General features: G+C 39.7%; 1 protein-coding gene across 1 annotated transcript; it reads right to left on the minus strand.

Moving 5' to 3' along the window:
- Positions 1–380: 380 nt before the first annotated feature.
- On the minus strand, positions 381–22,777 carry LRRC31 (leucine rich repeat containing 31). The gene is given in 11 exon segments (XM_074298159.1): positions 381–3,286; positions 6,234–6,401; positions 6,783–6,950; positions 9,328–9,405; positions 9,408–9,494; positions 11,463–11,630; positions 11,816–11,983; positions 15,547–15,714; positions 19,152–19,298; positions 20,172–20,462; positions 22,474–22,777. Coding segments are annotated over 11 exon segments (1,785 nt in total). The 5' UTR covers positions 22,484–22,777; the 3' UTR covers positions 381–2,954.
- Between the last annotated feature and the right edge of the window lie 2,936 nt (positions 22,778–25,713).

Raw genomic sequence — 25,713 nt, forward strand, 5'->3', positions numbered from 1 at the left:
TTTTAGCTGTAAAATGGGTGTCTGCACCTGTGACTTCTTTGGTTTATGAGGAGACTCACTTGATAACAGTGATGCAAATTTACATGATAGATTTCTTTGTTTAAAGTTTACAAAGTCTGTTCAATACATTGTTTCCTATGAATCTCACGATTTCCCTCTGGAGGGAGGACTTGCCTAAAATTCCCATTTTAGAAAAAAGAAAACTGAGGTTTACAGAGCTTAAGAAGCTTGCCTCCATCACACAGATGGTTTAATGGAGGAAGCAAGATTATCTTTCTGAAGATTGCCTTTCTGAACAATGGAACCAGCATTCTCTGTATTGCCACACAGTCCTCACACTGTATAAAAGGGGTTTGGAGGCAAAAGAAGGGAGCTGTCCCTTACTGTTTTTAGTTTATTTGACATTATACAAGTTTGTCTGCTCCCAGCTAGGCTTTAGTGTCCACTGACCAAGAAATGTGATGACGGGAAGGAAAATGTCGAGGGTAGGGATGGGATGGGATGGACTCCCTTACATAGCTCCACAGGCCCCTGGAGGGTCCCACACAGCCTCAGCTCTCGACCTTCATTTCCTGGGTGACCTCCTTTGGGAGCTGCATTTAGGGGATGAACTAGGCCTTCTCCATTGCTCTGCCTTTGTGTCTTTTGCTACAGACTCTGTGGATCCTTCCCACCTGCTTTTAATAACAATCATAAAAATAGTCAGCCTTTATAAAGCCCTTCCAAAGCTCCTTTGATCCTCACAACAACCTTATATGAGGGAGGTGTTGCTGTTATTCCCATTTTACAGATGAGGAAGTGGAAGCAGACTGAGGTGAAAGTAGTGCCCTGAGCTGTACAACTAGTTGGTGTCCAAAGCCACATTTGAACTTCAGGTCTTCCTCACTCCAGGTGCCACACTCTATTCACTAAATCACCAGCCACCTGCAGAACAGCCTGGTAGGATACAAAGAATTCTGGCCATGGATTCTGAAGACGCAGGTTTGGACTCTACTTCTACTACTTCCTAGCGGGGTGACCTTGGGGAAGTCCCTCAGCTGGGCCTCTGGGCCTGCAGAATGCCGAGGGTGGGCCAAATGAGCCCCAAAGGCGCGGTGCGTGACTCAGGGTGCCAGTCTGGCATTAAGTGAGACTGGGGGACTCCAGACTTCTTGGCAGAATCTCCGGTGCCTCAAAGCAGGGATCCTCTTACAATACCAGCCAGTAATGGAGGAGCCCCTGCTTCCAGGAGCTGTTCATTGTACTTTGGGATAGTTCTGTTAGCAAGGGGTTTTTTTTTTGTTGTTGTTGTCGTTTTTTGTTTTTAATTGACATTTAATTTTTAATTTTAATTTTTAATTGACATTTTTAAAAAAATCAATTTTGTTTTCAGTTTTGATTTTCTTCCTCCGTTGTCCATCAAAAGCAAAAGAAACAAACCATTACAGATATATACAATTAAGCAAAACTATCCCCTGCAGTAAATTAGTCTGCCCTCCAAGTGCTCCCACTTTCTGTCTGGAAGAGGGGAACATTTTCCTCATGTGCAAGTCAAGTGGATCTGGGACCTTCTTTGTGAATTTTTCCTCACTGATGCAGATTGCTACCCCTCCCTGTGAGCCCATCCTATGCGACTGTTGTCCCTGTCCTCCCATGGGTTTGTCACAGAAGATCTGTTTACTGTGCTAGGGTATTCTCTCACTTTCTCTAGACATTGTGAGGATGAGGGGACCACATGGCTTGTCCACCATTTATCCTTCTCACACATAGTGATTTCCAGCCCTCTTGCCATCCTCATCCCCCTCCTTTGGATGCCCTCCAGCTATTGATATTTTTTCTAAAATGTACTATCAGAACTGACCTCAAAATGGGTCTGGTCTGAAGATGGCAGAGTATGTGGCAAGACTCTCACGTTCCCTGGTCTGCTTTTATTAAATCAAATAGTCTTTTTGAGAGACAGTGTACTATTACTGAAAGAATAATCCATATGGAACCAGAGAACCAAGGTTTGCTTAAATCTCTCTCTGCCTCAGTTTCTTCATCTGTAAAATGGGGATAATAATAACACCTACTTCCCAGCATTATTGAAAGGATTGAATGAGGTAATGTATGTCACTTTGCAAACCTTGAAATTATTATTATTACTATAGATAATAATCACTCTATTCAATTATTTTAAATATTAAAAATTAAAATATTATTATTAATATTATTAAAATTTAAATATTATCCCTATTTTATAGACAAGGAAAGCAAGGCTGAGGGAGTTTTAAAGTGGATTGCTCAGGGTCCCACCACTGTCAAATTCAGGTCTTCCCTGGGTATAGTGTTTTGTCCTCAGAGGCTGACTGCCAATGAGGAGATGGCAATTCTTGCTTTCATTATCACCTCCGATTTGTGGATCACTTGCTGGTCCTGAGATCTGGAGGATTCAGGGTCAAATCCTTCTCTCACTAGAATAGGTGACCATGGATAAGTCATCCAGCCCTGAGAGCCTGTTTTCTATAAAACGTGGGGAAGGTCATGTCTGTAAGGCATTCTGTAAACTTTGGAGTGTATGTATAAATGTTAGTTATCCTCATTATCACACGGCGCACTTTTCTCTTGCTCCTTCATAGATTCCATCTTCTCGGGCTGTAAGCCCAGTTGTAAAAGTTCCAAAGTTGTTTCTAATGTGGTTGAAGTAACATCATCTCACCTTCATTATAGACAGGCAAGGGTAGCCCTGGGAAGGACCCTAGATCAGGAATCAGGAGACCGGGGTCCGACGTCTGAATCTGCTTCTTATTAGCTCTGTGGCTGCTTAACTTCTAGGAGCCTCAATGCACCCATTTGTAAACTGGCAGAAGAAGGCTTGCATGTTGTTGCTCCCAGGGTCAGAGTGAGCAAAGTGCTTCCTAAACCCCAGGGCCATATAAATAATTTTTTCTTAAAATAGAGGAGGCTTCTTTTTTTAAGCCCTGGGACAGCAGGTGTCACTGGAATCCTCCATAGTCAAAGTGGATGCTTCTTTTGTGATCACGGTTAAAATACTCTAGATCTTCCTCATGGGGTGCTGAGATCCTCCACCTTTGGATTCCCAGCTCAGAGAGCCGGGGCAGTTTGGTCAAGCCATCTAGCAGGTGGCCAAACCACAGGCCACATTCCCGGAAGCTGGCTGGCCGGAGGCTGATATCCAACTCGGTCAGTTCCTTTAAAAACAGCACATTTTGGCTAAATATGGCCCAGCCTTCATCTGAAATGCTGTCATTGTAACTCAGATCCAGCTGTTGCAGTTTGGTTAGATGGCCGGTTTGTATAACAGATGCTGAAAAACAACAATAAAAAACTGCTGTGAACTTGAGGAGGGGCAGAAGGGCATCAGGAACATTTGGGGTCAAGTCTAGCCTCTGGTCTGTGTACATTATGACACTGGGCAAGTCTCCTCATCTCCCAGGGCCCCAGGAAACACTCTAAGACTGACTTGGGATACACCAACTCACTATAGGGAGAGAAAACGTCCTTCTTCAAGAATTTTCTGTACCAGTGAAATCATGGGTCCAGTCATTATCCCTGATTCTGCTCTATGTCAAGCTCTGTGCATAGTGCTGAAGCCTTAACCTCAAGGAACAGACATACTTCTTTTTTCTCCTAGTTTTTTTTTTCTCCCCCCACCCCTGAGGCAATTGGGGTTAAGTGACTTGCCCAAGATCACACAGCTAGGAAGTGTTAAATATCTGAGATCAGATTTGAACTCAGGTCTTCCTGGCTTCACGGCTGTGCTCTATCCACTTCACCACCTAGCTGGCCCTCATATAACATATATATATATATATATATATATATATATATATATGTAGAATCTTTAGCCATTCCCTAACTGATGGACTTGCAGGGATTTTCAGGCGAAAGTAGAGCTGAGGAATCCTGTTCTATCGTTCCAGGTATTGGCTACCTGGTATTGAATAAGAATTTTGCAGTAGTGTTTTCTTCGATGATACCTGAAAATACTTTTGCAACAAAATTGTTTCCTTTCTTCTTCCCTGTTCTTATAGCCTAGAAACCAATGCTTCTCCTAAATACTCCCCCTGCACTAGAATATTCTTTATGTCACCAGGTACCTTCTCCATCTTTCACAATCCCATATTTTCAGTGAGAACTTTTTTAAACAAAACACATAATAGAAGTGAATGGATGCCCTGCTGACCCAGTGTATCAGAAGTCACATGGGAACAATTTTAAGTAGTTTCTATGATGCTTTAAAGCTCTAATCTTGGTCCTACAGGACCAACAAGAAGGTCACAATAGTCTGTGTATCAAATATTTACCAAAATGGTAAACCCCCAAAGAGCAATCCTGACGGGAAGATGAGAAAAGGGTAGACAAGAAGGATCCCCTACCTACTACCTGCTGGTAACAGCTTCATGACTTTTGACACTGTTGAGTGAAATCCAAATGGAATCAGGAGGAGTCAGACATGAGTGAAATGATTGAACAGCTGTGTGATAAAGACATCATTGAAAGGAATTTGTTCACTTTGGTGCTCTCCTCTCGGAATGGAGGGGATGTAAGGTACTGGGGAAGGTAAAAACCTTTCCCGGGATGATAATGTAGTTGATATCTTATGTATGAACTGCTCAAAACTATGGAGATAACCCAAGTTCCCAGATTTACAAAAGCTGTTACTTGGGAACTAGTTACTATCTATGTTTCTGGGTGGGATTTTCTAAATAAGTTGGAGTCCATCATAGAAATTGGGAGGATAGACTATGGAAAATGCAAAGACACTTCTGGAGAACAAAATATTATCCTCTTTGGCTGGGGACCCAACACCAGAGGACAGGTTGTCAATGAATATAGTCAGAGGGGACCTACTTCAATCCCTTATTTTTCGAGGGCATGACCACTATCCTGGACGAAGCCTTTGAATCATAGGGTATGGTACTAGTGTGAACTAGGAGTGGAAAATGCTTGCAGCAGAATAATGTGGAACCTTGGTGGACATATCTTTAATTTCCTACCACCTGAGGTGATAGTCAAGTAAAAGAAAAAATATAGCCTTTAATTACAGAGATGTGAATACACATGACACTTTTTAGGGGATGACCCTCAAATTCTTCAATCTAGGACCTAACCTTAGGGAGGTTATTGCTTCATGGACTAGGTAGTTGGAGTTATAGTGACAAAGCACTTAGGGAGAAGGACAGGGCCCACACAAGTTAAATGAGATCCAGAGTGATTATAAAGTGTTAGAGGTGGTGAGAGTATAGAAACGCAAAATAAAGATCTTCAGATCTACTCTGCCCTAACAGTGTCATCAGGGGAGGTTCTAGTGTGATCTTTATAAATCCAGGAGAAGATAGAAGTTAAAAGGAATTTATCATCCCAAGCTAAATATCAAGCTAGCCTGGTGGAGTTCCTGCTGAGGAAGAGAGAAACAAAGGCGTCAGAAACACAGATTTGAGGGGTTCTTACTGTGCTGAATGTATGGGGCTGTGGATCTAACTCATAAAAGAGCTCAAGTAGCCCTGTGAAGAGCTCACAAAAGAGCCCTTTTGGGGAAAGAAGTCACTAAACTATAATTTAACAAATAAACAGTAGATGGCAGTAGCAGAACAGAAGGTATCAGCAGTCTTCTCTTTCAAGGCTACCTTTGCTGTTTATTTTAAACAGATTGATTTAACTTTATAAAAATAATTTGGTTAAAGATGAGAGACCAGAGAGTCTGGGAACATTACCCATCCCCCTGCCAGCCTTCTCCCCAACTCAATTTCTGTGTGTGTACCCATCACAAATATCAGATATATTCTGAGTGATACAAACATAAACTTTCTCAATCTTAAAGCTAGCAGGGAAACTTTAAAAGTATTTTATCATAAATTATAAATCCTTTTGCTGATAAGGAGTTGAGAGACTTGTTCAGGGTCACATAGAAAATAAGCTGTGGACATATATTGTATCTAGGATATACTGTAATACATTTAATATGTATGGGATTGCTTGTCATTTAGGTGAGGGAGTAGAGGGAGGGAGGGGAAAATTTGGAAAAATGATTACAAGGGATAATGTAAAAAAATTATCCATGCATATTTACTGTCAAAAAATTATACTTATAAAATTAATTTAAAAAAAAAGAAAAAAGAAAATAAGCTGTGGAGCCAAGAATCACATGTTGTCCTTCAAGCCCATCCTCAGCACTATTTCCACCTAATTTCTACAATATTAGAATGTAGACTTGAGGTACCAGGACCTCATTGTAATAGGTACATACATACCCAGGACAGCCATGTCTTCAGAGATCAGGGAGCAGCTTCTCAGTCTCAGCACTTGGAGGGCAGCTGAAAGCTTCAGAGTTTCTAAAAGCAGATTTAGGTTTCCTCCAACGTACTTATTCCAAGAAAGGTCCAGTGTCTTCAGGGCAGGGAGATACATGGAGGCTTCAGCTGAAAAGGTAAGCATAAACAATTTCTGTTGTCTTAGAGAAAACAAAGGAGTCAAAAACACAGATTGGTTCCATTATAGTTCCAAAGAAAAACAAATAGAGCTTGAGTTGAAGAAATGTGCTGTGCTTTATCAGGTATCTCTGTTTTCCCTTTTCAAATACTTGCTCCAATTCAAAGTTATTTATTTTGATTTAGAAATATTAGGAGAATATCAAGATAAGCTTCAAATATGTGGGGAGCATGGGGGCAGTGGCAGGAAGGGAACACTGTGATAGTGGAAGGACAATATACATTTTCAATGGGATAGGACTTATGAAGAAGAAGAGCATGCTCACATTAGAAAAAAGCTAGATTCCCTCTGCTAGGCAAGAGTTCTCTTACCAAAAGCTGTGAATGCATCCTTTCCTAACGCGCAGCCATTGATGATTAAAGTTGCCAACTCTGGCAAAAACCGAAGCCTGCTGAGGAGATTTTCAGAAGAGCTGCCCACCTTCTTGTTGGCCGATAGATCCAATTCCTGAAGACTGGACAGTAAAGGGATCACCTGGGCTTTTAAAATATCACAGAGTGACACACTTGTGAGTGGGCTTTAGATAAACACTGATATCTAATTATGCTCTAAGCCTGGAAGTTCTTTAGGGCTTTCTGAAGGATCAGATCAAAGAAATCACCAATTAATATTATTAATAATATTAATAATTGATAAATCACCAATTATTAATAACATTAATAATAATAATTCTGCACTGAGAGTTGGGAAGATGAACTTTATTTTTATCTTCTCCAAATGTAACAGGGTGAGATTAAGATAATCTTTCCAACAATTTTTCACCTGATAATGTGTTTATCAGTGATGATGCGATAGAGGTAGATATTCTCATAATAATGCTGAGAACCAAGATCCCCTATCTCTCAAATCATCCTTTTTGAAGAATAAAATGAGAACATGACCAGGATGATCTTTATCTAGAGCCACTTCTAGTTATGACCCTGGTCAAGTCATTGAGGCACTTATTCTGTGCCTCAGGTTCCTCATCAGTAAAATGAGTTTTAACTCAATGGCTTCTAAAATCCCTTCCAGTTATAAATATATGACACTCTGAAGTTTCCTAAGCTCTCTGACCTGATGATTTCTTAGGTCCCTTCCAAATATAAAATGATCATCCTATGACACAGAGGCCTAATATAGGTAGAAGAAGAAAAGGGAACAAGCATTTATTAAGTGCCACAATGGACCGGGCACTGTGCTATGTTCTTTACAAATATTATCTCATTGGATCCTTACAACAATCCTGAAAGGTAGATGCTATTATTATCCCCATTTTACAGATGAGGAAACTGAGGCAGACAAGGTTAAGTGACTTGCCCGAGGTCACAGAGCTGGAATGTGAGACCAAATTTTAGGTCTTTCTAACTCCAAGCCCCAGGACCCACTACACCTGGGGTTCTCAAATTATGCCTGTGGGCCACATGCAGCTCGCTGAGGACATTTATGCGGCCCACTGGGTTATGGCAAATGGACTGAGGGGCAGAGACAGAGTGTGAGTTTTTGTTTTTACTATAGTCCGGCCCTCCAACAGTCTGAGGAACAGTGAACTGGGCCCTATTTAACAAGTTTGAGGACCACTGCACTACACCATCAAGTGTTAGAATCATGAAGTCCTGGTTCAAATCCTGCCTCTGATACTTATTAGTTATTGGCCCCAAGCAAATTACTTCAGTTTCCAAACCTGCAAAATGGGGGGGGGGGGCGGTCCTGTAGCAACTTCCTGCCACCCCCCCCCACCAGGTGAAGCTTAAATGACAGAGTGTATGCTTTGGGTTCCTTTCATCTACATTGCCTGGTACATATTCTCATAGGCACACCTTCTCTGATTTCTGTTTGGCCATCACATTGAAGAACATGGCTTTCTTTGCTGAAATTAAAAAACAACAACAACAACAACAACTCCCACTCACCCACAATCTTCCCCTAATAATTGGGCTTTAGATTTGAAGTCAGGAAGATCTGATTCAAATCTAGCCTCAGATACTATGATCCTGGGCAAATAACTGAATCTCAGTCTGCCTCAGTTTCCTCATTTGTAAAAATAAAGTCAATAATAGAACCCACTTCCAAGGGTGGTTGTGAGGATCAAATAAGATAATATTTGTAATGTACTTGGCAAAGCTTAAAGCACTACATAAATCACAGCTGCTATTATTATTATTATTATTATTTTATACTGTGAGAGGAAGAGAAAAAGAAAAGATAGACTGGGTGGGGGAGAGAGAATGCCTGTGCAGACAGAGCAAAGACAAACTTCCTCCTATAAAGTTTAAAACTAGGAGTCTTCTAACCATCCTTTCAATCCACTTATCCTACAGAGAAGGAAATTGAGGGGAAGTGATTTGTGTTAGGTCACACAGGCAGTCAAGGGCAGAACAGGATGCAAGCCCTTCTTGACCAGAGATGACCCCAAGTGAATACCCTTGCTCAGGATCCCACGGGCCCACCCTGCATGCACTATCCGGATTGCTGCTTGGGGCAGAGGAGAAGGAAGCTCCAATGCAGAAATGGAATCATGTGGTCAGTGGCTTATGTTTGTAGAGCTCCTCCTTAGCTCTTTTTTAAAAATAGCATTTTTTTTCTTCCAAATACATGCAAAAATAGTTTTCGACATTCTCCTTTCCAAAACTTAATCTTAGAAATTTTTCTCCCTCTCCCCCACCTTTCCTCCTCTCCAAGACAACAAGCAATCTGATAGAGGTTAAACATATGCAATTATTCTAAACATATTTCCATATCCATCATGCTGTGCAAAAAAAAAAAAAAGTCAAAGGAGGAAAAAACACAAAAAAGAAAAAAAACAAACAAACAACAAAAAAGATAAAAATACTATACTTTGATTCATATTCAGTCCCCATAGTTCTCCTCAGCTCTTACTCAGAGATGCTATATCTTCTTCCAATAAGGAACACTGGTGAAGGTCCAAAACTTGGAGATACTTCAGATGAGCTAATGGGCGGCGCAGTCTTTAAACCCTCCCCCAACCTCCTTGTTGCTGGACAGGTCCAGTGTCCTTAACTCGGGCAAATGGCCAAAAGCAGCGCCTACCAAGAAAAGAAGAATCCCTTTCTGACTTCCAGCAGATGGTGAGAAAACAAAAAAGTCTATCTCGTACCTCGTGGCAGAAGGGCAGCTGGGAACTTTTTGCTCTCAAGACTTTATTGAGAGCTTCCTCCCTTACTGTGCTCTGTCTGCAGTGACTTTTTATTTAATTCCCTTGAATCCTATAACCAACTATAGCATTTCCAGAGACTTTAATTCCCTGATTTTAGGTTTGTTCAAGCCAGTCTGGGAAGGACACAATTGTTGGGGCGCCGAGCAGGGTGATTCGGAGAAGTTCCTTACTGGCAGACAATGGGTTTGACCATCTCTAAGGCCCCTGCTAGTTTATATCCTACAGTTTATTCTGTTAACTTAATTTCCTAGGGTCATTTAATGCTAAACTTCTTTAGCTAGGATATGAATTTTAACCTGAGGTAGATAAGGGGCAGTTGGATGAGGCAATGGAGGTAGGAGTCAGGAAGACCTGAATTCAAATGTGGTCTCAGACACTTACTGGGTAAGTAATTTAACCCTATTTTCCTTAGTTTCCTCATCTGTAAAATGAACTGTGGAAGGAAATTGAAAACCAATGAAGTATCTTTGCTAAGAAATCCCCAAAAAGGGTCAGAGAGAGTAAGACACAACTAAAATCACCAATAAAGAACAAGAATCATCCCCAACTTTTTTTAGCCAGAATTGACTCCATTCTTCCCATTATTGAACAACAATGACAGACTGGATCCATGATTTCTGGGGTATGGGAGCTCCTGATGAGGAGACCCCTTCTCCCAATGCTTGTTGGTCACTGCTCTGCCATTTGTGGAGTGGGACTCTTCAGATGATGAATGTCATACCCAGGGACAAAGAGTATGAGGCATAAGCCATCCTTGACTGATTGACTCTATGGTGATAGTGTATTGCCTCTCTGTAACTAAGTATCTACTCCCCAGACTGTCTCTCCTTGGTGAGCCTCTTGAGCAAGTCTGAAATCGGAGCATAAACCCTGATCGTTTGGGGAGGTATGTTAGTTACGGGATTCAAGAGGGCCAAAGAAAAAGTGGCAAGATTCAGTCATTAAGCTCTATTTGCCTCAGTTTCCTCAACTGCAAAATGAGTATAATAATTTACAACCTAACTCCCAGAGTTGTGAGAATCAAATGAGATAATATTTGTAAAGCATTAGCACAGTGCCTGGCACATAGTAGGTGCTATGTAAATGTTAGATACTATTATTACATAATACTATTGACAATAATATTTTTTGAAAGCAACAATGAGATTAGAAAGGCTCAATGCCTTTGACTCTTTCAAAAATGAGGATAACATTGTTTTCCTGGAGATTTACCTAATTTCCCTAAATATCTGTTGTATTACATGCAAGGAATAGGGGGAGCACCTATGATTTCACTGGCACAGGAGACTCACTTCCTTCCCAATGCAGACTGACATCTTTTCTACAGAACTTTCCCCAGAAAGTTGCCTAAAGTCCTGAGAGATTCAGCCCTTGCCCAGCATCCCATAGCCAATATATATCACAGATGAGAACAGTTCTCTATCTACTACTTGGCAAGGTCTTCACTAAAGTCTTCTTGGGATGCTTCCCTCTAGTGTAGACGTGACTCTGGGTTCCTGACTGATACACAGAAAGCTTTTTTTTTTTTTTTTTAATAAAAGCATATTGATTACTGAAATTTATGACCTTGGAACATGAGCTCTGGCAGGTCCAAACATGGACCCAGGAATGGCCTGCATATCTCTTGTCCAAGGTTCAACCTCACTACAGTCCAAGATGCTCATCTCCAGGTGTAACAAGTGGAGGGGAGGAGGGTATATATTCCTCCATGGGAGATGGCCTTTAGGGAGAGATTTGAGATCTGGGAACAATTGTTGGGGATCTCAAACTTCAAAGGGCATGACTTCTTCGAAGGATTCCAAGTAAAATGCAAAACAGTTCCACCAACTTAACTCACCTAAAATCTGGATGCTGCCTTGAGTTAATCCACAAGTATGTAACTTTAACACTCTCAAGCAAGGAGTATTTTTCAGCCCTTGCACAATACTATTTAGACTACAGCCAATGTTTTTATTTATGGAAAGATCAAGCACTTCAAGATTCTGCATCCGGGGTAAGACCTGACCTGGAAAAAAAAGGGGGAAACATGGATTATGGAATTAACCGGAATAAAGTGATAATAATCTAATTATGTTTTTGAATTCAGGGAGGAGGAGCAAAAACCTACTGGGTTTCTTTTAACAAGCTACCTAATACTGAGAGCATCCCCATCATTTTGCCTTTAGCTCACTTTTCCCAAGGGCCACTTACCTACATATGCTGAATCTTCTGCTGTGAGGTCACAGTCCATCAACTTTAGGATTTGGACCTTGCTCCCCTCCTGAATTCCCTGGAAGAGCTGGTTCAGGTTTCCTCCCACGTTACTGTTCCAAGATAAGTTAAGTTCTTCTAAGTCTGGGGTAGTTTTAAGGATTTCTCCTGTAAGAAATGGGGCATGAGTCCAGATCAATCCAGTATTCCATACAACTTGGTAGGGAAAGGGGAAAAGAAGCCCCCAAGAACTCAGTTGTGTCCTTTTTTGAGCTGCCAGGATTAAAAGTGAGGCAGGGTGTTCTATTGGCCCACAGAGGGATTTAACCCACTTTAACTCCATGGAGACCATGTTTAGCTGAACCAACAGCATATTAGAAATGAATAGTCTGACAGCAGTACAGTGTAGGGGTTAGGGTAAAGTCCAGACAGCATGTTTATTTATTTATTTATTTATTTTTTCCTGAGGCTGGGGTTACGTGACTTGCCCAGGGTCACACAGCAAGGAAGTGTTAAATGTCTGAGACCAGATTTGAACTCAGGTCCTCCTGAATTCAAGGCTGGTGCTTTATCCACTGCGCCACCTAGCTGCCCCCAGACAGCATGTTTAGAATGTTCCTGGCCCAACCAGGAGAATAGGACATGGAGAAGGCAATGGGACATTAAGGGATTCCTAGGCCTGTGTGGGTGAGAGGCCAAATGGCTTTGGAAAAGGCTGCTAGAGTTGGGGCAATGAGAGAAGAACAGAGGGAGCGACAAGGCAGACAAATGTGCTTCCTTGATGAGTAAAGGTCATTTCAGCAAAGAACTTGTAAACCTATGAGCCTATGTAGGCTCTGAAGAATATAAGACAGTTATGTTTTTGACAGGGAAAAAATAATAGCATAGATCTGGAGCATGCAATCTCACCAGAGGAGGGCAGACAGAACTAAGTAAATTATATGGGTACAACCAAGAGTCATTGAGGATCCAGTGTCTCCATAAGATGTCATAGAGGGAAAAGGACCCTTCTCTTCCTATTTTCTCCCTGGGAAATCTCATCATTTCCATAGCTTCAAATCTCCCTTTCAACCATTCAGAGGAAAGTCTCACAATACTTCAAACACAACTTATTTTAAAATTACCTCATTATCTTTATCTTCTCTAAACAACTTCCTTTACTTTTCTACTTCTTAAGACACTGTTCTTATCCCATCCACCCAAATTCAAACCCTTGGATTCACCCTTAACTTTCTCCTTTCTCTCATTCCTGACATTCAGTTAGTTGCTAAATCCCATCTCCCCATTTTTCAGCACAGTGGGTCTGTCTCATCAGTCATCTCCAATTGTCCTGATCTATATATTGCCACTTGATCCAGATGGCTCTCTAGGAGAAAGTGAGGATGGTGATTTTGCACAGATTCCCCTTTCACTCCAATCCAATTCACTTGCAAGTCATGTCACCTCCCTGATGTCATGGTCCTTTTTGAGAATGAATGTCTTCTAATGTTTATTATTGTCAGTACCATCAACCTAGGTCAAGACCTGGTCATGGTTTACTTGACAAATGTAAAAGCCATTCAACTGGTCTCATTGCCTTCCATTTCTCCCCTCTCTAATTAACCCACACACCTTTTCCATATTAACCATTCTAATTCCTAACTGATCCTGGGACTGAAAAATCTTCAGTATTCTCCATTGTCTAACAAACAAGGTCAAGATTCCTTACTTGGCATCCAAGTTTGGCCACAACCTACTCTTTCAAATTTCCCTTCCTATTTTCCAAACAATAACCAAACAGTGCCCCTCATTATTCCCCCAGTTATCCTTTTTCTGTTGAGTTTTAGTTAAGCTCTCCCTTAAACCAAAAGTATTCCTGATCGCCAGCTCTGCTTATTAAAACCATTACCTTCCTTATTTCATCTTATCCTTTGGGCACTGTGTTCCAATTAATGTGGTTAGCTTGTTATGTTTTGTTATCAAGGTTCCATCTCTTAACTGTGGCAATAAACAGGTGAGTTCCCATGTCTGTCATGAACTTTCTATTTAATTCAGTCACTTAGAGGCCCTCCCTTACCAAGAACCACTTCCCACACAAGATCTTTATTACTCTTCCCTGTACCTATTAACTCCTTTATAGATTAATTCAAAGAGAAATCATTGGAAACTGCACCATTGGTCCACTAGTGGGGACAATGTGCTCTCTATCTGGCACATAATAAGTGCTATATAAATGCTTGTTATTTACTATTATTTACTCATTTATATTGAAAAATATTTTATATATTCTTGTTTAGATAGCATAGAGAGATGACTGTTTTTAAAACTACCAAGACCTGAATTCAACCTCTAATACCTCCTTTTTTTGAAGAAGAAGAAGAAGAAAAGGAAAACATTGTGATGGTCTGGTCTAGCTCCTCTGAAGGGCTCAGAATAAGTCCTTAAATGCGAAGGTCTGCTCTAGCTCCTCTGAAGGGCTCAGAATAAGTCTTTGTCAGGATAAGCAAAAGTCCTTGCCCCAAGTTGTAGACGCCAATATATAACGCGCTGTTGTCTCCAGAAGCTGCCGATCGCTCTCTGGGAGAAGATCTGCTGTGTCAACTCAAATCTCTCAACAGATTCTTCTTCCTGTAGAGAGCCAACTTCCCTTCTTACAGAGAGCAGGCTCAAGTCTCGTCCAGACAAAACTCTCTTTCTTCCAGAGCTGCCCTCTTTTATCCTCCCAGAGAATGGGCGTGGGATAATGCAAGGGCTTCTGGGAAAAATTACTTCAACCAATGAACTTGTTCCTCCTAAGCATGCGAGCTCTTCCCCAGGAATTCACAAGTAAAACTCCCAGTAAAGGCCAGAACTAGAGAATTGTTAAATACCGACTTAGCACTTAGTAAGAACCTAATATCTCATTATCTCATTAGCACTTAGTAAGAACCTAACAGAACATGAATACAATAATCTTTCTTTAATTGACACATCCTAACAGAGTGATCCTGGGTAATTCACTTAATTTTTCAGTGTTCTAGGCAATTCTTTTAAGACTCTTAAGTTATAGAGAATTGTGACAACTGATTGGCAGAGGGAGTTTCCTCTTCATCCTCTACATCAAGAAAATAGTTACCATATTGCTATACTTCATATTTAATTATCCATATTGACATTATAATCCACCAAGACATTTGTAAGTTCCCTGAAGGCAAGAATGAATTCACTTTTGTCCTTGTATCTCCAGAACCTAGCACAATGCTAGCACAGAGCAGGTATTTGTTGAATTAACTTGAGCTAGATACTCTGCTCAGATGCCATCTTCTTTATGAAACTTGCTTTATTTCCCTCTCAGTATCTTGTAGGTTCCTCTCCTATGCAGTCTTCAAATGTGTATTAGAGTTTATTGCATTTATTTCAGCTAGCTCCAATTAGAATAAAAACTCTGAAGATAGAGATCCAGTCTTTTTCATTGTTGACTTTCTTCCAATGCCCAAAACAGTGCTTTGTTTAATAAACAGATGCTTAATACATTTTGTCTTGATTTCAATCCATTATTATTGTAATTGTCATTAGGGAGAGAAATTCTGGTAAAAACATGGTAAACATTCTAAATGTTTTCCTCCTCATTTCTGGGGATGATTGTGTAGACATTAAAAATCTGTAGCTGATTTCAGGTTAAACTCTCCCTGATTGAGAATTTCCCATATTCCTCTCTTTCAAGAAAACATGTGAAAAACAAAACAAAACAAAAAAGAAAATAGGTATCATACCTAATGCTAAGACATCATCGGTTGTGAGTCTACAGTTGTTCAGTCGGAGGATTTTTAACTTGCTGATATGATGAATTTGTAACATGGTGGGCTTGAGAGCTCCACCTATGAAGTCATTCCAGGAAACATCCAGTTCTTCCAGGTCTGGAAGAAGAGGCAATAAAGCAACTAGGAGGAAATAGAAAGCAACAGGAATAGGCAACAAATTCATGGATATCACGAGACAGTCATTGTTCAATTATGTATATATATTGGACTAGATTGATCTTATTATTTTTTCTGAGCTGCCTTTATTTATTATGTTTTTGGTTTTTTTGTTTTTTTGTGATAAGGAGTTACTATAGGTAGGCTGGGGGAGTGAAGGTGCTATAAAAACAAAAAATAAAAATTTTATTTAAAAGAGTACTTTTTATTGCTCACTTATTATTATTATTATTTTGTTGTTGTTTATATATTTGCAATGAAAGGTAAAGGAAGAAGGGTGGAGCATACTTTATTTCCTGCAGTACAAATAGTATGTTTACTCTGGATTGAATACCTTGAGTAAATATGGATAATATTACGCCCCTCCAGAAGATTTGTATTCACAAAACCAAGATACACAGTGACTACAATAATGTAAATGAAAACAACATTAAAAGGCAGCTTCACTTCAATAAAATGGCCAATTTTGATTCCAGAGAACAAATGTTGAAAGATAATTGCCCTTTTCTAAGTATAGAGGCAAAAGACTATGAGACAGGAAAGAGCAGAAAGTCCCAGTGTTCTCTGATTCCAGAATTAAAGGATCAATGACTGTATCTGAAAAGACAGTCTCCCTTCTCCTAAAGGATGGGGACAGGTGAGAAGTAAGCAAGTGCACCATGGAGGAAACGAAGAATTCCAGCAGTATTGGAGAGAGAGGCAGTGGGGAGATAGTGTGAGAAGACAGGGACTGCCTTACACCCAACATCACAGTCTCCTCCAACAAGCAGTTTTGGTCAGGATAATCTGAGAAGGAAGGAGAAGAGGACATTTTAACTCCCACAGAAAGACTGTTATTTGGGCTGAGATTGAGCTGGAGAGAACCATACAGAGTGCTAAGAGAGATAAAGAACTCAAATGAGTTCTCTATTTCCATACTTTGCCTCAGTTTGCCCCAGAGAAAGAGTTGTTTGAAGAGTTCAAAGAGGTGGGGGAGCAGGGCACAGAAAGTGCTGATATCTGGGCCTGATACAAGACAATCATGTTTGGAAATGGAATCAGAAGGGACACTTACAGAATATTTAATAGTTAACAACAAAAGGTTGACTTAACCATGCATTTAGCTTCTTCAACTGCTGCCTTGCTGGGGCCATTTCGGGTTGGAGGGAGACCTCTTTGGACTTCACGTGGGCTGGATTTGTTCACATCAAGGACTCAATTCTAAGTTCCCTATATTAATTATATATCAAAGGTAGTATTGATTATTTTCATGGAAATTCTTGACTAGCCCATGAGGCAAGACAGAGCTGCTGCTGACACAGTGAATAACTGGTTTTCTTATTCACAAATAGTTCTCTTCTCTTCCCCCCTGCAAAAGAAGCTAACTGTGTTCTTTCTATTTATGGATGCTATTACTTGTTATTTTATGTCAAGATAGACACAGAATTTTGTCAAATGAGTAATCCTTAGAGGGGAAAACCAAAGTCACCCTTCTTATTATCAAGCCTCAGATTTAGACCAAGCAGATATTAATTGCTGATAATGCTCTTTTTATTCCATAGGTAGTTAAAAAGCCACACATGGCACAATTTGGGGCCTTACATAGAGCTCCAGTTTATCAATACATTCTGAGAATTGCTACTAGCCACTTTTAGAAAATGATAATTAAAGAAGAAAAAAGAATATTAAAAGAACAAACAAAAGATAATTAGAAAAGATAAAAGAGGATTGAATATGAAATCATGATTATTACATCTCTCTCTCTCTCTCTCTCTCTATATATATATATATATATATATAAAGGTATATCTATCTATCTATACACACATAGGATTTAATCTGGTAAGAATACTAGCTCTGCCTGTCCATGTACCCTTCTGAACTTCCTTCTCTTCCCTCCTGTGTATTTTTAAAATGTTTTATTAGTTGTTTGATTTTTTTTCTTTATCATTCTTACTCTTCCCTCAAATTACTTCTTATTCTTCAAGCCTTTCTTTATAACAAATAAGGATAGAGAAGCAAAACAGATCTATATATGGAAGTCTGGAAATGTAGGTCTCCTTCTGCATCTCTAGTCCATCTCTGCCCTGGTAAAAAAGTAGATAGCATGATACATCATTGTTCTTCTGGGATCATTGTTGGTCATTGCATTGATCAGAGTTCAAGTCTTTCAAATTTTTTTTTTTTTAAACAACCAGTATTGTTATTGAAAATCTTATATTTATGGTTTTGCTCACTTATCTTTGAATTAGTTCATAAATTTTCTTAGATTTTTCTGAATTCATGCCTTTCATTATTTCCTATGTCACTTTCAGTTACTTTGGTGGAACTGCTTTTTTCATTGTAAGAAAGTCTTCAATGAATGTGAATAGAAAGACTGATAATGATTATATTAACAAATAATGGATATTAATAACAAATTAATAACAAAAAGCATCCAAATTACAAATAAAATCAAAAGGTTAAAACAATATAATGCTTCCTTCAATAGCAACAGTGACTCTTATGCCACGGTGATGGAGAAAAATTATAGTGTTATAGCAGAAAAAATAGTAGCACAGGAGTTGGGAGAGCTGAGTTCCAGCCCTAGCATGACCACTAATTAACAGGATAAATTTGGATCAATTGCTTCCCTTCTCTGGACTTTAGTTTCCACAAATGTAAAATTAATAGGTTGAAGTAAATTCATTCCAGCTGTGATATATGAGTTTATAATATTTAACTTTTAAATTGCTTTTCTATGGGACTAAAGTCTCCTTTTCCTTTGTAGTGACAGGACTTTTTTGGTAAAACAACAACAAAAACACCTCCCCCCCAAAAAAAAAGCAAACCTAGCTGTGTTTTTTTTCATTTGTAGATACTACATCATTTCCATTTCAGATTAGACACGGAGTTTGGTTAAATGAATAATCCTTGGAGAGAGAAAGCAAGGTCATCTTTTTTCCCACCCAGGCTCAAATTTAGGGCAAGCAGATGTTTCTTGCTGATAATGCTACTTTTTACTCCATGGGTAATTAAAAAGCCACACATGGCATGCCTTCAGGGGCGAGGCAGCGCTCCAGTTTATCAGTGTGTTCTGAGGACTCATTTAATCTGCAACAACAGATGTTGTCTATGGAGCAAGAGGCAATTAAGAACTGGATGATACCACCAAGAGGAGACAGGAACCAAAGGAGACTTTTCAATAAACTCAATGCAAACTCTTTGAATCTAGAATATATATATATATACTAATAGGTAATTAATACACAACTAATATATTACATATGACATGTGATAGATTATAATAATACAAATATTATTATTAATCATTTTAGAGATGGGGAAGCTGAGGCTCTGATAGGCTTCGGTGCTTCACTCTAGTTCTCAGTCTACAAAGTTAAATTTTCTACAAGTCTGAATTTTCTCCTGCATATACCCACCAAGTTCAGCAGCATCAGTGGATGTCAATCTACAGTTGTTTAGATCAATGCTTCTACTGTTGGATTTCTTTCCCAGCTTCTTCAGGAACTGTTCCATCTTAGCTGTGTTGGATTCTAAATCTGTTTCTGTACCAAGTGACTGAGACGCTACTTTGGCATAAAAATAAAGAAGGATTTGTGATTATTGAAAGATCTATTCCGTCACTCCAGTAGACTGTGCAAAGTATGAGAGTAATACCAATAATAATTATACTTCAAAGTTTCCAAATTGCTTTACATTTATAGCCTCTTGGACTCCTCTCACTTGCAAACGCTCACAAAGTTAACCTAAGTTTTAACTACTTTGCTAGTAAAATCCTCTATACAACAGCTGAAAAAGCCCCTATCAATGAGCTTACATTTAACTAGAAAGCTCGAAGACACAATTTGTACAAAAGCAAAAGCATTTAATGAAGTAACACAATACAACTACTCTTCAGTTTACCAGTATCTTGCCCCAAACAACACAAAACTCCAGATGTGGACTGACCAAAGTTCACTGGGAACTTTGCTTCCCAATTCCTGGGAGCTAGACTTCTTTAATGCAACTCAAGATAGAAAAACAGAATAAAATTTCACTGATTACTAAACTGCTTTCTTTTAAATCAGGAGTTCTTAACCGAGGGTCCATAACCTGGTGCTGGAGAGATCATAAAGAATCTGTAATCTTTGATAGGAAAAATAAAAGGACATCACTGTTTTTGCTAACTTCTAAGTGAAATTGAGCATTTCCTTCATTTATATAAAAATATTATTTAGATAAGGGATTCATGAGCTTCACTAGGCCCTACATTTGGGGTCTATGACACCAAAAGAGTTAAGAACCTCTACTGTCAAGAGATACCTTCTTCCAGCTTCAAAACCAAGATGCCCTGAAAGAACAAGTTCCAACAAATATGATTTAAGTTCCCCCATGGTTAGAAGATGGCTTTCAGAATTGTCATTAAAAACAACAGCGACATAAAGTTAGTCAGAGGTAACCTGTTTCTGAGGTGGTTGGTGTCTTGGAATTGGTCTCAGTTTTAGTTGTAATCTCGGCCTCCACCTCCATTTTCTTTTCAGGTTGTGAATCGGTCATTTCCAACTCACTGTTCTCCTTTTTAAGGTCATTTTGGGGAGGGTTGGGTTTAGAACCCTTAAACAATCTGCTGACCAAGTCTTTCTGGGATTTTCTCTCTTTCTCAGAGGATTTTTTTCTCTGCAGTTGATTCATGAATAAGTTAAAGGGGGATTTTTTCAAGTTGCCTCCTTCTGGTTTCTCCTTTTTGGATTCTGAGAAAGAAAAAATAAATAAAGATATTGTCTAAAAGCTTTAAGTCATCCATCCCCCAAGAGTCAAGCTTCTGTCCTTCTACTATGTTTTTCCTTCATTTTTATCACTAGTATTGTCTGAGTCAAATAAGGATGTAATTAATGCAGGCTCTGGAAATCAGGCCTGGGTTGGGCTTGACCATATCTAAAGCAAATTTCACTAATTCCTATTGTTGCATCAGTTGACACCGATCCTAACCTGGGCAAGGTCTAAAAGTCTTTTTTAGAGGAAGTCCTCAGTCCACTACTTCCAGCTCTCAGAGTCTCAGTTTCTTCATTTTAAAAATGAGCAAGTTGACTTAGATGATGGTTTCTGCCAACTCTAGATCCGGGATCCTAGTTAGGAATCAAATTTAAAAAATCATTTCTTATGGGCTTATGTTTAAAGAACTAAGCAATCATTGATTTTTATTTTCACTTCACTTCATCTGTATAAAAATGTTGGGAGAGGGAGTGGCCAATCTTGAAAATCTTGGGGAAAACCCTGCAGACCTTTAGTCAAAAAAAAAGAAAGAAAGAAAGAAAGAAAATTACACACACACACACACACACACACACACACACACACACACACACACAGAAAAATGGAAGGAAAAAAAAAAGCTTCTGCACCCAAATGCAGTTTTTGAAGAGTTAAAAGGAAATGAAAAGGTGTAGCAGGATGTGGTCCTATTTACAAGGGAAACCACACCCATCTAACCTGTGGTCCAGGGCTATGATCTCATTGTGGAGTGGAATGAGGGTGGATCCAAGAAGGCTGAGAAATTAAGGCTTAAAAATATGGATTGACAAGTGGGGAAATTGAACCAGAAATGGAAGCAATTAAAAAGAAAAAATTGGTTAAAAAAAAAAGTGAATGGTCACTAATAATAATGACGGGAGGAATAGGGAAGAAAAGGTATCTGAAAGGATGGGGAAACAATCATCACAGAATTTCTGAGCTGGAGAGGACCTAGTTATAGAGTCAATGCATCTCTGTTTTTCCATTTATAAACCAAGCAGGAGAAACTAGATCACATCTAATATCTCTTCTGGTTGTAAATGATATAAGTATTCATGGATATCTCCCATTTACCTGTTCTTTTTCCTCCCTTCTATCCTAGTGGCTCAATAGTTATTATTTTATTTAAGGAAAACTGAGGCACAAAGAATAAATACTTTGTCTAAAACTATACAATTAGGAAAGAGTAGGGGACATAGACCATCAGGCATCCAGACTTGTAAAGAGTAGTAGATTTGGAGATAAAGAGGGCCTGAGTTCATATCCATTTTTTTTTTTTTTTGAGGCTGGGGTTAAGTGACTTGATCAAGGTCACACAGCTAGGAAGTATTAAGTGTCAGAGACCAGATTTGAACTCAGGTCCTCCTGAATTCAGGTCTGGTGCTCTATCCACTGCTCCACCTAGCTGCCCCTCATATCCATTTTCTATTTCTTGCTCATGAGACCTGCTCATTCCCTTTTTTGATCTTCAACTCATTAATCTGTAAAATCAAGGAAATTAAACTCTAGGCTTTCTAAAACACTTTCCAGCTCTAAATCTCAGATCCTAACAACACATGATGAGACACAACCTTTTATTATGTACAAAGGTGGAGGTCTATGTCAGCAAATTGCCTCCTCCACTGTCAAGCTCAGTTCCAGCAATTTTCCCCCAAATAATATTTGTTACAAGGGAGAGTTCCATGACTTGGGCCCTGGAGTAGAAAGAATGTTGAAATCACTATGGTATAAAAACACAAACAGAACATATAAAAACCTCAAAGAGAGAACATTTTTGCTATTTTGCTTAGTTTTCCAGAAATAAAATGCTAGATTTTTAGTAGACAAGCTTTTTGATGAGACAACATCAAAATAATGTTTTAATCAGTAATTTTCTTTGCACAGAACCCATTATTCTGTCTCTGTCTTTCTGTCACTCTTTGTCTTTCAGTCTGTCTCTCTTTCTGTAACAGGCAGAGAAAAATGACTTACCATTTTCCATTTTGTGGGTGAGGTTCAAATGTGTCAGTGATTCAGCAAGTGTGGTTTCAGGACGTGAAAAATGCCTATCCCAGCTTGTGGGACGAAAACACGCTTTCTGAGTAGCTGGTCTAAGAGAGAATGAGTTCCAGGATGGTCCCTTTCTTCCCAAGTTCCATCTCAGCAGCTCAGTTCCAAAGCCACTGGGCTGTCTTTGACCTGTATCAGCTGGGCCCCAGCAGCCTGACTCATAGCTCTAGCTTTGGAAGAAAGACGGAAGGTGTGACTGCATGCAGCTCTGAAAGTGGAGCTTCTCGGGAAGTCTCCTGACTTTTATTGAGAGGTGAGGAAAAAGTGGAACCCCGCCTTCCCCTCCGGGAAGTGACAGGGAGGAGTGGCTTTCCTAGCTGCCAAGGCCTGCCAGGGGTGGTGTGGACCAGGTTGACCCATGCAGACGAAGTCCCTAGGATTTCTGAAGGCTGCCAGAGAAGTGAAACCGTTCTCCTATTTTCCACCTTGCTGCCAGCCTTGAGAAGGCAGGGAACAGCCATGAGCTCCATCAGGCTCCTTTCTACCAGGAGCTGGGCAAATAATGGGCAGCAGCAGGTCATTAGGTCATTTGTACTCTTGTTGAAAGAGGCAGATGGAGAAGGAACTGAAGTGGATAAATGTAATAAGTACTATTGTACCTGCAAAGAGTGAGCCATGTGAGGGATCCAGAAAGACTTGGATCAATGATGCAGAGAAATCATATACAAACTCAGTGACTAAGGCCATACAAAAGATAGGCCCCAAGAAGGCCCCAGATTCAAATCCTACCACAGAGACTTACTAACTTATTAACTGCATGACTCTGGGCAAAGGCACTTAACCTCTTTCTACTTTAATTTTCTCTTCTGCAAAAGGGGAATGATAATAACTTACTTCTCAAGATTGGGCCCTGGAATCCTTGTCCTTTACCCTGTGGTTCAGGTCCCTTGGACGCATGCTTACAGCTTCCTCATTGCTGATGTTTGTCCGAATTTCCCACATGTCCTGGCAGCTTATATTTTCTCTAACAGTTCCTATTCTGCTGCCCTTGAACTTCAGATACCCAGGAGGGATGGGCAATGGCTACTCTTTTGTTCTGGGTCTGATACAACAATGATCTAGAAGGAGTCCAGTATAATCCTTCTAGTAAGATGGTGACCAATCCCATCCTTAATCTTCCTTATTATCTTCCCTGGCTTTGCCACACAGGACTTTTAGGGACTTGCCATCTGCCCTTCTTCTACTGCCTCCAGACTCAGGGGTATTGCCTATCTAACTTGTGTTTACACTCTGAAGACCCCTAGACCTTTTCATCTACTCTACATTCGAACCCCTCGTAGATCTAATCTCCTCTAGCTAAAATTTAAGCTCTTTCAGAATAGGGATCTACTCTATCTTTCACCCTAGTACATAACAAGCACTTAATACATGCCTTTTTCACCCATTCATTTGCCTGAGGGAAGGAAAGGAAGAAAAAAAATGACTTATTGATGTAGGTTATAGAATTATAGACTTAGATGGAGCTGCACAAGCCATCTAATTCAATCCCCCCTTTTAAAATAGTATTTTATTTTCCAAATATATGCAAAGATAATTTTCAACATACACCTTTTCAAAAACCTCATGTTTCAAGTTTTTCTCCCTTTCTCCTTCCCTCCCCAAGACAGCACGCAATCCTATACAGATTAAACATGTGCAGTTCTTCTGAACATATTTCCATAGACATCATGCTGCACAAGAAAAATCTGAGGAAAAGGGAAAAAAGCACGAGAAAGAAAAAAAATAAGCAAATAAACAACTACTACAAAAGGTGAAAATACAATGCTTTGATCCACATTCAGTCTCCAAAGTTCTCTGGATGCAGATGGCTCTGTCACAAGTCTATTGGAATTGTCTTGAGTCACATCATTGTTGAAAAGAGCCCAGTCTATCTGAGTTAATCATCAGCTGTGTACAACATTCTCTCGGTTCTGCTCACTTCACTCAGCATCAGTTCATGTAAGTCTTTTCAGGCTTTTCTGAAATCCTCCTGATAATTTCTTATAGAACAATACTATTCCATAACATTCATATACCACAACATATTCAGCCCTTCTCCAACTGATGGGCATCCGCTCACTTTCCAGTTCCTTGCCACTACAAAAAAGGGCTGCTACAAACATTTTTGCACATGGCAACCCCTTATTTTTATTTTAATTTTTTTTTTTAACAAATGAGTGGACCTACAGAGGTGAAAGAATGGCCCAAGGTGATCCAGGTAGAATTTTCTCAATCCTTCTGAATTTTAGTTCCTTCCTTTGCTGATTATTTCATATTTATCTTATACCTAGCTTGTTTGTCCATGATCATTTGCACATTATCTCCCTCATTCCATTGTGAATTCTCCAGAGCTCTTTTATCTTTTTTTGTATTCTCAGAATTTAGCACTATGCCTCCTACATAGTAGGAGCTTAATAAATTCTCATGGACTGACTAACTGACTACTGGGTTGCTCCTCACATACCCTATGACACCAGCACCACACATGATTAGTTTCTTATTATAGACAAACCTAGCAGTGGCTCAGGGAGTAGCCACAATCCTTGGGATTAAGGGAGCCTGGAGGACCCTTCATCGCTCAGATCTTTGGCTGAGCCACAGAACTCATGTGGACCATAGTATTTCTGATCACACTCTGGAGAGTTTGAATACTGAAGTTTTTATCCTTTATATCTCAAGGAGAGGGATGAGGGCATGTTCTGTAAAACTAAGCTGTTGGCTTAGCTGCATACCTTGACTTATCTTCTGTCAAGAGATTAACTTGGAATTTTGTACTTTGCCTCATGGTGACTTCTTAATACAGCACAGATTTCTGGAGAATAAGACCATTAGAAGATTAGTGTGATAAGTTGACTTTGGCGATGGTAGGGGGGGGTCACGAGGGAGATAGAAAAAGGAGGCAGTGGATGGAGCACAGAAATCCTCCTAGGAGCCGTAAATCACGGCAGGATTTTTTCTTGGTTTATAGGGTCTATTCTAAAATGTGGAAATATGAGGAGAAGCAGACTGGTATAATATGGAGTTTAAAGGTCTAGATTAAAGGACTGTTGGGTGATGGAAGGTCCTCCAATCTCCCTTAACCCCAAGGATTGTGGCTACTTTCTAAGCCATTGCTAGGTTTGTTTATCGTAAAGAACTATGTATGGTGTGCATGTTACAGGGGTTACCAAATGCGAAAATATT

The sequence above is a fragment of the Sminthopsis crassicaudata genome, chromosome 3 (genome assembly GCF_048593235.1).
Source record: "Sminthopsis crassicaudata isolate SCR6 chromosome 3, ASM4859323v1, whole genome shotgun sequence".
Lineage (NCBI taxonomy): Eukaryota > Metazoa > Chordata > Mammalia > Dasyuromorphia > Dasyuridae > Sminthopsis > Sminthopsis crassicaudata.